General features: G+C 49.4%; 1 protein-coding gene across 10 annotated transcripts in view; it reads left to right on the forward strand.

Annotated features, from left to right (window-relative positions):
• The window catches only part of HECTD1 (HECT domain E3 ubiquitin protein ligase 1), a 56,597-nt gene extending 42,408 nt beyond the window's left edge, over positions 1 to 14,189 (forward strand). For 7 of the 10 annotated variants that reach the window (XM_075613170.1, XM_075613175.1, XM_075613173.1 and 4 more), the window contains 17 exons: positions 88 to 306; positions 655 to 788; positions 2,238 to 2,394; positions 3,120 to 3,342; positions 3,453 to 3,507; positions 3,992 to 4,174; positions 4,770 to 4,980; positions 5,737 to 5,822; positions 5,906 to 6,033; positions 6,125 to 6,326; positions 6,543 to 6,680; positions 7,700 to 8,307; positions 9,233 to 9,311; positions 10,374 to 10,467; positions 11,136 to 11,286; positions 11,709 to 11,853; positions 13,247 to 14,189. In XM_075613170.1, the coding sequence (XP_075469285.1) occupies positions 88 to 306; positions 655 to 788; positions 2,238 to 2,394; positions 3,120 to 3,342; positions 3,453 to 3,507; positions 3,992 to 4,174; positions 4,770 to 4,980; positions 5,737 to 5,822; positions 5,906 to 6,033; positions 6,125 to 6,326; positions 6,543 to 6,680; positions 7,700 to 8,307; positions 9,233 to 9,311; positions 10,374 to 10,467; positions 11,136 to 11,286; positions 11,709 to 11,853; positions 13,247 to 13,384 (2,951 nt within the window). In that variant the 3' untranslated portion in view covers positions 13,385 to 14,189. The remainder of the gene's footprint in view (positions 1 to 87; positions 307 to 654; positions 789 to 2,237; positions 2,395 to 3,119; positions 3,343 to 3,452; positions 3,508 to 3,991; positions 4,175 to 4,769; positions 4,981 to 5,736; positions 5,823 to 5,905; positions 6,034 to 6,124; positions 6,327 to 6,542; positions 6,681 to 7,699; positions 8,308 to 9,232; positions 9,312 to 10,373; positions 10,468 to 11,135; positions 11,287 to 11,708; positions 11,854 to 13,246) is intronic. The other 3 variants (XM_075613177.1, XM_075613179.1, XM_075613180.1) reach the window with 1 other exon arrangement.
• Positions 14,190 to 14,384: the final 195 nt, after the last annotated feature.

The raw sequence follows: 14,384 nt of genomic DNA on the forward strand, positions 1-14,384 counted from the left end.
GGGGCAATTGTGTATTGGGGAAGTAAGCACATTGCTAGTGCTGTGTATTTGTGGCTATGTTTTCAGCCTTTGTCCTTCTATTTTCAGCCTCTCCACTGATGGGTGCTCAGAGCTTTCCCAACCTCACCACCACAGGGACCACCTCCACTGTTACAATGTCCACATCCAGTGTCACCAGCAGTAATGTGGCCACGGCCACCACAGGTCTCTCTGTGGGTCAGTCTCTCAGCAACACGCTGACCACCAGCCTGACCTCCACCTCCAGCGAGAGTGACACAGGGCAGGAGGCAGAGTACTCTCTGTATGGTACGTCGGGTCCAGGAGGGGAACGCTCACCTACGGGTCTGTCTGTCTACTGCATGTGCATAACCCCCGACACTGATCTTAAAGAATCAGTATCTTGCACCAATCTCATGAGCCAACCCTTTCTTAGAGATGCTGCTCTCTGCTCATGTAACTGAGCTGCCCCAGAGGTGCCAGGCTTTCTTTACTGCCCCTTTATCTGGGCTCCCCAGGAAGTGCCGTGCTCCGTACCCCCACTAATGAATCTGAGCTGCCCTGAAGGGGCCATGCTCTAAGTGCTGAATGTTTGGTCACTGTGTGTCCCTAATGCCCCCCACTCCCCATCTCCACTCTCGCTCTTGCCATGTGCAGATTTCCTGGACAGTTGCCGGGCTAGCACGCTGCTCGCTGAGCTGGACGATGATGAAGATCTTCCTGAGCCTGACGAGGAAGATGATGAGAACGAGGATGACAATCAGGAGGAGCAGGAGTATGAGGAGGTGATGGTAAGAGATACTAACAGCTAGTGAGCAGGAGTATGAGGAGGTGATGGTAAGAGATACTAACAGCTAGTGAGCAGGAGTATGAGGAGGTGATGGTAAGAGATACTAACAGCTAGTGAGCAGGAGTATGAGGAGGTGATGGTAAGAGATACTAACAGCTAGTGAGCAGGAATATGAGGAGGTGATGGTAAGAGATACTAACAGCTAGTGAGCAGGAGTATGAGGAGGTGATGGTAAGAGAGATACTAACAGCTAGTGAGCAGGAGTATGAGGAGGTGATGGTAAGAGATACTAACAGCTAGTGAGCAGGAATATGAGGAGGTGATGGTAAGAGATACTAACAGCTAGTGAGCAGGAGTATGAGGAGGTGATGGTAAGAGAGATACTAACAGCTAGTGAGCAGGAGTATGAGGAGGTGATGGTAAGAGATACTAACAGCTAGTGAGCAGGAGTATGAGGAGGTGATGGTAAGAGAGATACTAACAGCTAGTGAGCAGGAATATGAGGAGGTGATGGTAAGAGAGATACTAACAGCTAGTGAGCAGGAATATGAGGAGGTGATGGTAAGAGATACTAACAGCTAGTGAGCCGGAGTATGAGGAGGTGATGGTAAGAGATACTAACAGCTAGTGAGCAGGAGTATGAGGAGGTGATGGTAAGAGATACTAACAGCTAGTGAGCAGGAGTATGAGGAGGTGATGGTAAGAGATACTAACAGCTAGTGAGCAGGAGTATGAGGAGGTGATGGTAAGAGATACTAACAGCTAGTGAGCAGGAGTATGAGGAGGTGATGGTAAGAGAGATACTAACAGCTAGTGAGCCGGAGTATGAGGAGGTGATGGTAAGAGATACTAACAGCTAGTGAGCAGGAGTATGAGGAGGTGATGGTAAGAGAGATACTAACAGCTAGTGAGCAGGAGTATGAGGATTTACAGATAACGAAACAGAAAGTGACGATGAGTGTTGCAAGTTGAGTGACTAGTGACAGTGATACTAACCTGTGATTGGCTGCCAGGGCCCCTCAACTGGCAGCCTGCAAGTCAAGCCCTTGCCGTGGCCCTTTAACTTTATACCTGTGCACTTTTTCACAGTAAAACTCTCTTGTGAGGTCATGTAAATATATATGATACAGAGATTATAAATGCTTGTAAAATGTTAAAATATAATATTTTTTTCATGTATCAAATTACAAAAACTTTCTACACCTAAATCTCTTCTGATCCAGCCCATTGTCAAACTGCTTTAAAGAGCACTGTTGTGTGCCGGTGTGATGTTGGCCGGTGCCGGTGTGATGTTGGCCGGTGCCGGTGTGATGTTGGCCGGTGCCGGTGTGATATTGGCCGGTGCCGGTGTGATATTGGCCGGTGCCGGTGTGATATTGGCCGGTGCCGGTGTGATATTGGCCGGTGCCGGTGTGATATTGGCCAGTTAACCTCTTATTCTTCCGGGCAGGAGGAGGAGGAATATGAGACAAAGGGCGGCCGGCGAAGGACGTGGGATGACGATTACGTGCTGAAGCGCCAGTTCTCCGCTCTAGTTCCGGCTTTTGATCCCCGCCCAGGACGCACCAATGTCCAGCAGACCACAGACCTGGAGATCCCTGCACCAGGTATATGTAGAAGGGTGGCAGCGAGCGTGGGACGGTGACGTGACCTGGAGGTGGTACAGACTGAGAACAACGTACCAGATGTACACAAAGGGAGGCAGTGGGAGGGGCTTGAGATATGCGGGTGTACTGCTTTAGAGGAAGGAGGCGCTGTACACAGATGGATCATTCCTGGTACTTACTGCATAAAGAGATCTACCTGATTCTAGAAAGGGACCATGACAAAGATCCTTAGATCTAGATGCTGACTTGTCTCTGGAATCAATTACTTTAACCTCATGTAATATAATAGGGATTTCACACCTCTATCTGGGTACTGCTGGGGAGAGAGATACGCAGAAGCAAATATCAACCCGGGACCCTTTAACTCCCCCCTCTTAAATTGAATGATGCACAGAAGTCTCTTATGTACTTTAACAATGGTTCTTTATTTAGAAATGAAAAGTTTGCTCCATACAATGTGAAACCCAAAACAGAGGTTGCGCTGCACCTTTAAATCTGTCCCTGATCTGACATCTTTTGTCTGTCAGCTGGGCAGTATTTGCTGGTTCCCCCTCCTCACCCTGCACCATTTATCTCTCTGGAAACTTGTGCAGGATATGTATATAATGGCCGTGCACCTCAAATACATGTCCTCCTGCTGCCAGGTGTCTGCAGTACTTTGATTGGCAGTGGGAGGGTTACAAACCGGTGCTGGCATGTTAATCTCACCTGATCGCTCCCTGTAGGCACCCCTCACTCGGAGCTGCTGGAGGAAGTGGAGTGCACCCCAGCCCCACGTCTTGCGCTCACTCTGAAGGTGACTGGCCTGGGAAGCGGGCGAGAGGTGGAGCTCCCCCTTAGTCATTACCGCTGCACCATCTTCTACTACGTGCAGAAGCTGCTGCAACTCTCCTGCAATGGGGCCGTCAAATCGGACAAGCTGAGGAGGATATGGGAGCCCACATACACGTAAGGGGGTGCTGGGCATTCTGGGGGTACCGGGGGCACCAGTGGGGTGTTCTGCCCTGCGGAGCGGGACTGGGTATTATTCACTCATTGCTGTCTCGCTCGCTCCTCAGGATTATGTACAGAGAGATGAGGGATTCGGATAAACAGAAGGAGACTGGCAGAATGGTGAGTCCAACGCTGGCACACATTACACGGAGGTCCCCGGGGTTCTCACTGACGCACCATGCTGTACACAGGCAGGCTGCAGAGGGGTGGTCCCCCTAACACATTAACCCTTTGGGTGCCGGACGGGCCGCGGCACCACGATGCCACAGCCCATCCGGCACATCGCGATCACGTGACTGCGTCACTGAACCTGGAAACAGAAGAGTAATTATCCTCCTCCTCGGTTTCCCTGCGTGCCAGATCGCGTTCTGTGCTCTGTAGGGGCGCAGAGCCCGACCCTCCCCTGGAAAACGACCTGTAAAAGGCCATTACGTAGCCACTATATCCTGGGGCCCCTGGAGTGCCAGACCTCATGATGTGGTGGCTATGTCTTTGGGCACCCAAAGGGTTCACACCCTAAATCCTCAGCATTGGTACAAATACCTGACTGTGGTATCCGGCCCTGGTGTGTAGTTGCCTATCACTGCATTGCTTCCTGCCTCAGGGCTGCTGGTCTGTGGAGCACGTGGAGCAGTCTCTGGGCACAGACACCTTGCCAAAGAATGACCTGATCACATACCTACAGAGGAACGCAGACCCGGGCTTCCTGCGCCGCTGGAAACTGACCGGCACCAACAAGAGCATCCGCAAGAACCGCAACTGCTCCCAGCTCATTGCTGCTTACAAAGTACTGATGGGTCGGGACTGGGATCCGTAGCGTTCTGCTTCCACCCTCCCTGCTACTGTTAATAATAAAATCAGCACTAATCTGCTGGTGTCTTAACCCTTTTCGTTTATGGAGGGGCCTGCATTCTAGCAGTCAAAGGGTTAAAGATGTAGGGCCATATTTAAGAAGTGCGTCTCCATACGACACCGTCCATGGTGGAAGACTCCGTATCGCCCGTTTATTGCTTAACAAACCTGGCCCGTAAATGTTTTCTGTTGATTTTAACAGGTGTTATCTGATAAAATCACACATTGGACAGGTGCATTTGCAATTATTGGAAAGTCTCAGTGGTGCTGTCCCAGGATATACAATATATTTTCTATTATGTCGATCTCAGGACACATGGATGTGTTTCTTTTTGTTTTTTTTTGTGGGGTGTACGAGGTGCTATGTATATAATGTTGGGGTTTTATACCATTCTGGTAGGATGTGTTCTAACAGTCTTCAAATTGTCACTTAGCCGCATCTTGCTGTTACCTGGAGTTGCCCCTCCGTAGGGTGAGGGAGGTGAATACTTTTGGGTGGCTCCTGACCCCGTTCTCTCTCCCATCTTCAGGACTTCTGTGAGAACGGCTGCAAATCAGCGGTGATGCCAGCTGCTCTTGCCACGCTGCAGAGCGCCGATATCCTGAGCCAGGCCCGGGAGCAGCCGCAAGCAAAAGCTGGCAGCGGGCAGAACTCCTGCGGGGTGGAGGATGTTCTGCAGCTTCTGCGCATTCTCTACATTGTAGCCAGCGACCCCTATTCCGCCAGGACCCCACAGGAAGGTGTGTGTGTGTGTGTGTGTGTGGGGGGGGGGTCAGTATGTGTGTGTGTGTGTGTGTGTGTGGTCAGTATGTGTGTGTGTGTGTGGTTAGTATGTGTGTGTGTGTGTGTGGTCAGTATGTGTGTGTGTGTGTGTGTGTGTGTGTGGGGGGGGGGGGTCAGTATGTGTGTGTGTGGTCAGTATGTGTGTGTGTGTGGTCAGTGTGTGTGTGTGTGTGTGTGTGTGTGTGTGTGTGTGTGTGTGTGTGTGGTCAGTATGTGTGTGTGTGTGTGGTTAGTATATGTGTGTGTGTGTGTGGTCAGTATGTGTGTGTGTGTGTGTGGGGGGGGGGGGTCAGTATGTGTGTGTGGGGGGGGGTCAGTATGTGTGTGTGTGGTCAGTATGTGTGTGTGTGGTCAGTATGTGTGTGTGTGGTCAGTATGTGTGTGTGTGGTCAGTATGTGTGTGTGTGTGTGTGTGTGTGTGTGGTCAGTGTGTGTGGTCAGTGTTTGTGTATGTGTGTGTGGTCAGTGTTTGTGTGTGTGTGTGTGTGTGTGTGTGTGTGTGTGTGTGTGTGTGTGTGTGTGTGTGTGTGTGTGTGTGTGTGTGTGTGTGTGTGTGTGTGTGGTCAGTATGTGTGTCTACCTGTTCAACCCACTACACGTGAATCCATAACGTAGTGTATGGTGGCACTGCATGTTTTGGGAAGCTTGTTGCTTGCTGTATGGGGGACCCTGTATGTGCTGTGAATGTCCAATAATGTTCCTGCTTTTTGCAGAGGGGGAAGAGCTGCTCCTTTTCAGTGTCCCTCCAGAAGAATTCACCAGCAAGAAAATCACCACCAAGATCCTACAGCAGATTGAGGTGCGCAGAGGGACGCGGGGAGGGAGGCAGGGCAGTTGAAGGGTTTAGGTCCAGAATTTAAGTGAATTCTCTTCTCTGCACAGGAGCCTCTGGCTTTGGCCAGTGGAGCGTTGCCAGATTGGTGTGAGCAGCTGACAAGCAAGTGCCCATTCCTGATCCCCTTCGAGACGCGGCAGCTTTACTTCACGTGCACCGCGTTTGGTGCGTCTAGGTATGGTGCCCTCCCAGCTGCCAGGTCTGTCACAGACGTGAGCCCTGCGGTGTGACAGTGTGACCCTCTCTGTCTCTCTGCCTTTGCTCAGAGCCATCGTGTGGCTGCAGAACAGGCGGGAAGCCACTGTGGAGAGGACCAGGACGGCCAGCGCAGTGCGCAGGGATGACCCGGGGGAGTTCAGAGTGGGACGTCTAAAGCATGAGCGCGTTAAAGTCCCACGGGGAGAGTCGCTGATGGAATGGGCGGAAAACGTCATGCAGATCCACGCAGACCGCAAGTCTGTGCTCGAGGTAACACTGCCAATGTGATGGTGAATAATACTGCCACCTGGTCTCCTTACCTTCTCTTCCTTAACTAACCCCCTTAACCAGGCTTTCCCAAATCCTCTCACTTTTCTGTCTTTTTTTTTTTCTCTCCCTCTTTCTTTCTTGGCCTTCCCTTGCCGTCCCCGTTTCTGTCATCTCCATTACGCTCTCCTGACCACTCTTAACCGCCCGTCTCTGCAGGTGGAGTTCCTAGGAGAGGAAGGGACAGGGCTGGGCCCTACCCTGGAGTTTTATGCCCTGGTAGCTGCTGAGTTCCAGAAGACCGACCTGGGCATTTGGCTGTGTGACGATGACTTCCCAGATGATGAATCTCGACAGGTAATAAAGACCACGCCTGCTCTGTGTGCAGACACGTCAAGATAAGAGACATACCGAGATTTTATTTCAGTAGATACTGAGGCAGGTGTAGGAGGAAAAATTAAAAAATGCACAAGGATAGCTCACTTGTGCGCTACAGTGTAAGGGTATAAACAGTGCAAAATAAAGCATACATCATAACCATAATGAAGGAGTGAATATCCAATTATTCAGAGATCCCTTTGATTGATAGCAGCGTGTAAGAGAAGAGTGGTAGCTCGTAAATAAGTATATGGAGAGTCCATGCACAAGGCCTATGGGAGCCGTAATGAAGGGGGGAGCTGTCCCGCTCCCAGAAGCCATCACGGCTCCTCCTGGTCTTGGGCGTTTGGACTCATAGAAATCCTTTTAAATGAAGAAAAGGTGCTCGCGCTTGCGTGCTGCGAAGAGTTCCCGGTTAGAGGACCTGCGCGCGGCGTGAGAATAAAGAAACACATGGTGCACAGGCTCGGGCGCTGCCGAGCACCGTTTTGTTGCTTCTCTATTCTTAGGAGGATGTGATGAGCTCTGTTTTAGACATGTTGAGGCAGCGGAGTGCAATCCACAAGGATATAGCCAGGGGGCAATCCAAGACTGTTTTGCAGCTCGAGGTTAGGGTGGATTGGTATATCTTCGTGTTATCTGCAGGAAAGGAAACCATTCTAGAGGACAAAGGAGAAACGAATGGGTATTCAGTTAGTAGGGTTCGTGCCTTTAATGGAGGAGGCATGGGTGAGGGCAGGTGCGTATTGCAAGTACCAGGATCAGGGGAGATATCGCCAGCAGCAAGGAGGAGTGCGAGAGCCAGGAAGAGGATTTGGTGAGTTTTGTTTACTGAGGGGTGCTGGAGTATAGGTAGAGAGATAGTGATGCAGTGTATGGGCACAGGCAGAGGAAGAGAGATGTGGATAGGGGGAGGAGAGCTGTGGGGGAGGCAGGTTGTAGGGTTAGGTGAAAGACACAGGTGTGTGGCTTTAATAAATGCCTTTGTTGTCTCTCAGGTGGATTTGGGCGGGGGTTTGAAGCCCCCTGGTTACTACGTGCAGCGCTCCTGTGGCCTGTTCACTGCTCCCTACCCTCAGGATAGTGAGGAACTGGACAGGGTGACCAAGCTCTGCCACTTCCTGGGTGTCTTCCTAGCCAAGTGTATCCAGGACAACAGGCTGGTGGACCTGCCCATATCCAAGCCCTTCTTCAGGCTCATGTGCATGGGAGACATTAAGAGCAACATGAGCAAACTGCTGTACGCCTCTCGGGGGGAGGACAGTGAGCACTGCACAGAGAGCCAGTCGGAGGCCTCCACCGAGGATGGACACGATGCGCTCTCCGTGGGCAGCTTCGAGGAGGACTCCAAGTCTGAGTTCATCCTGGATCCGCCCAAGCCGAAGCCCCCGGCCTGGTTCCAGGGCATCCTGACATGGGAGGACTTTGAGCTAGTGAACCCGCATCGCGCCTGCTTCCTTAGGGACATCCGTGAGCTAGCGGTAAAGAGGAGGCACATCCTGGGCAACCGCAGCCTGTCTGAGGACGAGAAGAACACACAGCTGCAGGAGCTGGTGCTGAAAAACCCCCTGGGTTCTGGGCCCCCAGTCGCCATCGAGGACCTGGGGTGAGACTCGGAGAGATGGTATCAACTGCAAGGGGAGAACTCCTCCCTCCTGTATTGCCTGCGCTGCAGAGCGTCCCCTCTTGTATCACCCGTGTGGCAGAGCATCCTCTCCTGTATCGCCCGTGTGGCAGAACATCCTCTCCTGTATCGCCCGCGTGGCAGAGCATCCTCTCCTGTATCGCCCGCATGGCAGAGCATCCTCTCCTGTATCGCCCGCATGGCAGAGCATCCCGGATGATGCTTAAGCATTTTTACCACTATTGATGCCCGCAGAGCATTAATACTTATTATATTGACCATTCAGCTAAATTCTGAGCCCACAGCTTCATTTCTGAGGCTCTGTGGTATAATACTCACTACTGTGCGTGTGATATATCCTCCCTGCATGTCCCAGTTTTTACTCCTCTCCACCTCCAATGCGTTCCTGGCCCCTCTGGCAACAAAGGAGCCCTTTGGGTCATGTTTGTGGCTCTGTTCTCAGACGCTACTCCCTCTACCCTCGCTGCACTAACCATCAGTCTCTTCCCTCGCTGCACTAACCATCAGTCTCTACCCTCGCTGCACTAACCATCAGTCTCTACCCTCGCTGCACTAACCATCAATCTCTACCCTCGCTGCACTAACCATCAGTCTCTACCCTCGCTGCACTAACCATCAATCTCTTCCCTCGCTGCACTAACCATCAATCTCTACCCTCGCTGCACTAACCATCAGTATCTTCCCTCGCTGCACTAACCATCAGTCTCTTCCCTCGCTGCACTAACCATCAATCTCTACCCTCGCTGCACTAACCATCAATCTCTACCCTCGCTGCACGAACCATCAATCTCTTCCCTCGCTGCACTAACCATCAATCTCTACCCTCGCTGCACTAACCATCAATCTCTACCCTCGCTGCACTAACCATCAATCTCTTCCCTTCCAGCCTCAACTTCCAGTTCTGTCCATCTTCGCGGGTTTATGGCTTCACTGCTGTGGATTTGAAACCAAATGGCGAGGATGAGGTATGGAAGTGTGGCTCCTCTACTCTCTCCCTCTTTACTACCCTCCAACAGGCTGCATTCTAGCTGAAGGACTCAGATTAATGATGTAATCTTAGATCACACTGGATTCACCATTCTTCTTTCTGGCAAAACAGACCATATACTTAAAATTTGGACCTGAACTGGCCCCTGGGCCCAGTGTGATAACCTCCAGAAGGGTCCTCCATCACAAAGGGGGCTATCTAGGTGTTAGGAGGGGTCTAGAGATCTAAGCCGGTGTAGTGGCCACAGTTTAATTTACTGTCAATGTATATTCTGCATTGGAAGCTTCAGCCTGTGAGAAGTGCAGTACATACTCTCTCTCGATCTACACTGTTGTGCATATTTATTTTGGGTTGGGATCTCTAACACGCAGTGTTATTTATTTTTTTGTTTCGATTTTTTTAAATTTTTTATTGGAAATATATAAGTAACGATACAGGGTTGTTATGAACACATATCTGAGGTTGGTAGAGAAAATTTCCAATAAATATTTTAACATAACGGAAAAAGAGGGTATGGAGGGGGAGGTGGGGGGGGGGGGGGGAGACACGCAGTGTTATTTTTATGAATGTATTGCTCTGTTTGGTAATAAACACAAACTAGGGACGGCTGTTTTACAATAAATCTACTTTGAATCAATCAATATCACAATAAGTATGTAAGTAGTGATCTCCTTTGCTTGGAGATAGCTGCCCCTTGTTTTTGTGTATGTTGTGTTGAACACACACATGGTTTTGTCCCCTGTATTTTCTCATTTCCCCCCCCCCCCCCCTTTTTTTTTTAACTTATCTTTTGGTAGTAAATGTATCAGTTACTTCAGTACTTATCCTTTTTTTATTAATGGCCCTTTAAGTGCTACCAGTCATTGGATAAAACCAGCAGTTTTCCGCTGCCAGATGGGAGTAGCACTTGCAGAGCTGTGCTTTATTGTAGCAGTGAATGGGTTAGGTGCTATCCCTGTATTAGCAGACAGGAGATTATGGCAACTTGCTGGCCTTTAGCTGTTTGACATCCCACTGACCTTGGCTCTGATTCCTCCAGATGGTGACGATAGACAACGCAGAGGACTACGTGGATCTGATGTTTGATTTTTGCATGCTGACCGGGGTGCAGAAGCAGATGGAGGCGTTTAGAAGTGAGTTTACACTTTTGTTTAAGCTGCTGAGGAGCCGCAATGGCGAATTCAGAGCAGAGGGTGGCCAGGCCTGTATCCCACGTCTACAATATAGGATCCACATTATAGGAAGGGACTGCAGATAAGGGTAATGTGGCACTTTCTGGGCCGCTGTAAAACCACACACTCCTTTAAAGTCTGACTTTTTGACATATTCAGGAATCCGGGTTGAATTTCTTTACCTGTATTAACCTCTCACCTCTGCAGGGAAGCTGTTGCATGCGTCTCGTCGCTGCCTCGCAGACGCAGTGTTTCAGGCCGTGCTGCACTCGGCACATTAAGCATGTGATAAGATGGATAAAGGCACCCAGAGACGAAATGGGCAGCTAGGGGTCGTAGTTGTGCGATTCTGAAGGGGCTCTGGAGCTAGCACTACGGGGAGAGAGGAGGGGGTTCCATGCTTCCATATCGGACCACCCGCAGCGCTAATGTGGTCCCGTTTCCATGGTTTGCCCCAGTGCCATAAACAGTCTATTGCACTGGGGCAAAACATCAGGCCTTTAACCCTTTCCTTTGCAGTGCGCTACAGATCGGTCTAGCAGCAGTAATTACATGATATTCTGTAGGGCTGAGCAGTGGCATTTAAGTGGCTCTTTCACCGCACGATCCGATCTTTACCTCCTGTTTAGGTGGCTTTAATAAAGTGTTCCCTATGGAGAAGCTGAGCTCGTTTAGCCACGAGGAGGTCCAGATGATACTCTGTGGAAACCAGTCTCCCTCCTGGTCATCCGAAGACATCATCAACTACACAGAACCCAAGCTGGGCTACACGCGGGAGAGGTACGGAATTAGGAACAACTTCTTTCTTCTGAGACTTGTTCTCAACATTTATTTCCTCTCTCTACCTGCCGCAGGGTTCCCACCTCACAAAGCGCATTATTATATATCTGTGACTGACACGGATCACTCAAAGGCTTTTCACAGTTATCTATTCATACAGAGCTTTCATACACAGCGTGCTGTGACAGTGATCTGCAGTCTGCATCCATGATAATGGCCTGAGCCAAACCGCTCTGAATGCTCCCTTAACCCACAGTCCAAGGGCGTGAACATTTCAAGCTAACACTTATTAAAATCAAAGTGGGACTGCCATTCTGCACCGTGCAGTAGGATAAGAATCGTATAATTTATGCCCGTGGAGATCTCACCCAGGTGGTGGTTAAACGGGTGAGGCTGTTGCCCTTACCATGCCCCTTTTGCAGCCCTGGCTTCCTGCGCTTCATGCGTGTCCTGTGCAGCATGTCGTCCGACGAGAGGAAGGCCTTCCTGCAGTTTACAACTGGGTGCTCCACACTGCCCCCCGGAGGACTGGCAAACCTGCACCCCCGGCTCACGGTTGTGCGCAAGGTGAGTCGTGCATGATAAGTGCACCGTAGTAGCACAAAGCAGCAGCTACTGGGTCTAGTGACAATCTCGGCGCCTAGGCCGTAGCATGCACTGGTTCCACATGTTCTATACAACAACATGTGGCAGGTGTGATCGTGAACTAATTCATCTTCATTGTAGTGGTAATTTTTAGAATTGAAACAGATGAATCGGACTGCTCTCTTAAGATACATAACAGCAGGTGCATTGAGGTGTACAATATATATATATATATCATAGATTTGACCCAAGAAGAACAAAACCCCACAAAATTGCATTCAATGCCAACGTAGTTAATTTTGTGACAACAATGGCCCATCGGTTAATCCCTCCTTATGGTCACTCTAATAACCAATATTTTTTTTTAATTACATCAATATATAATCAGAATAACCTTTAAAAATGTATTACAATTCCCCGTAGTGGAGTAGTAAGTAGAGAATCAATTCTGGTAAGTTAAATCTGTCCTCCAGTGTTGTGCTGATAGACAGATCTCTACATTTGTAGTCTAGTATCATTTACAATATATTCGCAATTTAATTTTGTGGGGTTTCTTTGTGATTCTTCTTGGGTAAATCTGTGCTATATGTAATTTTTAGAATCCATATTTTGTAGTAAAGTGGTTTATAGAGGAGGGGGTGAGAGAGAAGTCTCATGCAATGGGAATGGAACTCGGGATTCTTTATATAAAATCCAGGCATTTGTGCAGATGGAAATGATTTTTAGTATTTGGAAGAGTCCGGGTGCATCTTTGTACCAGCAGAGGACTGGTACTCTATGGAAAACGCCATTACTCTTGTGCATTGCCAGAGGGCAAAATGGTTTTTATAGCTCCCATTAACCATCTAAGTGAACTTTAACATGAGGATGCAGATCATTTTAATTAGGGGGAATTGTGTAACACAGCGGTGCGCAAACTGTGGGGCGCGACCCCCAGGGGGGGCACGACACTGCCGACGGGGGGCGCGGGGTTTACAGAGGCCCCGCGCGCTTCCCGAAGGCACTTAAATTAAGTGCCGGGGGAGCTGCAGGGCCTCTGTAAACCTTACTTACCGTGGCTTCGGCGGCTTCCTCCCTGCGTCGCCATGGCAACGCGGCGTCAAAATGACGCTGCGAGGTCATGTGACGTCACGTTGCTATGGCAACGTGACGTCATTACTCCGGAGCGCGGGTAAGTTGGGGTTGGGGGGGGGCGCGGGAATGAGGGGACAGCCGGCAGGGGGGCGCAGGGAAAAAAGTTTGCGCCCCCCTGGTGTAACACACGGCATTATGAACATAAGGGTGTGTCTGGCCCACAGAGCTTTCAGTCTAATAGTTCCTGTTATATACTCTTGTTCTGTATGCCTCTTCACTGATTTGACTTCCCCTTTTCCAGGTTGATGCCACCGATGCCAGCTACCCCTCCGTGAACACGTGTGTACATTACCTGAAGCTGCCTGAGTATTCTTCCGAGGAGATAATGAGGGAGCGCCTGCTAGCTGCTACCATGGAGAAAGGCTTCCACCTTAACTGAGCCCCCCGCTGGGAGAGGGGACACAGCTCATTAATACTAGTGGTGCTACCTCCCTCTCGTGCCAGTGTGCTGAGAAAAGACATGGCCTTTCTCCTTATTCCTCTCTGTTCCTTACCTTCCTAGCCCCCTCCGTGAGGCGTGAGAGAGAGTGGGTGTAATGCCTTGTTTTGTTTTTTTTTTTTGTTAGCTGCTAATGATAGTCTCTTCTGCAAGCATGACTAAAAAAAAAAACCCCCCCGCAATTACCCCTTCTGCTGCCAGAGGGTACGTTACTGGCCCCCTTGGCAGCAGAAGGGTTATGGGGCAGGAAGGTGGCTGTAATCTATGTTGGGTAGGGACACCGCTTATTAGCATTCAGACATTTGTACAAGTGCAGCGTCTGTTGTATAAACACTACGTTCCGGGCAGCTCCCAGGCCTTTCTCCTGCATCCCAACCCAAAGTAAGATTCCTTCATTTTTGCTAGCTTCAAACTAACCTGTTAGGAAGCTGCTTTCCTGGAACTGAGAGCGTGATTGGACAGAGCTTTTGTTTTTCCTTTTTAATGGTGCGTGCACAACCTAATTAATCCTAGTGTTTTGCTTTTTTTTCTTCATCATAATCATGCACCTTTCTTTTTTTTTTTTTTTTTTTTTTTTTCTTCCTTTAAAATTTGGGAGGATGTTGATTGTCTGAGATGCCCCTGCTATGCAGATCAAACTGAAGTGTTTGTACAATGTGCAAATAAAGCTATTCCGAAAAACAACCCCCCACAAAAAAAAAAAAATCTATATATACTGGTTCAAGGCAGATGTATCCTCTTCCCTGGCGAGGGTAACCTGCAGCACAGGGAGGGCTGCGTCTCACCTTTAAGGGGGTATATAAAGCAAGTTTTGCTCATTGGTTGTATTTTCTTTGTATAATATAAACATTTATTTAACTTGTTGCAGTTTGAAGTAAAAAAAAAAAAAAAATACAACAAAAAAACTGAAAATAAAGAAATGATGAAATACACATTTCTA

This window comes from Ascaphus truei, chromosome 9, assembly GCF_040206685.1.
Source record: "Ascaphus truei isolate aAscTru1 chromosome 9, aAscTru1.hap1, whole genome shotgun sequence".
Lineage (NCBI taxonomy): Eukaryota > Metazoa > Chordata > Amphibia > Anura > Ascaphidae > Ascaphus > Ascaphus truei.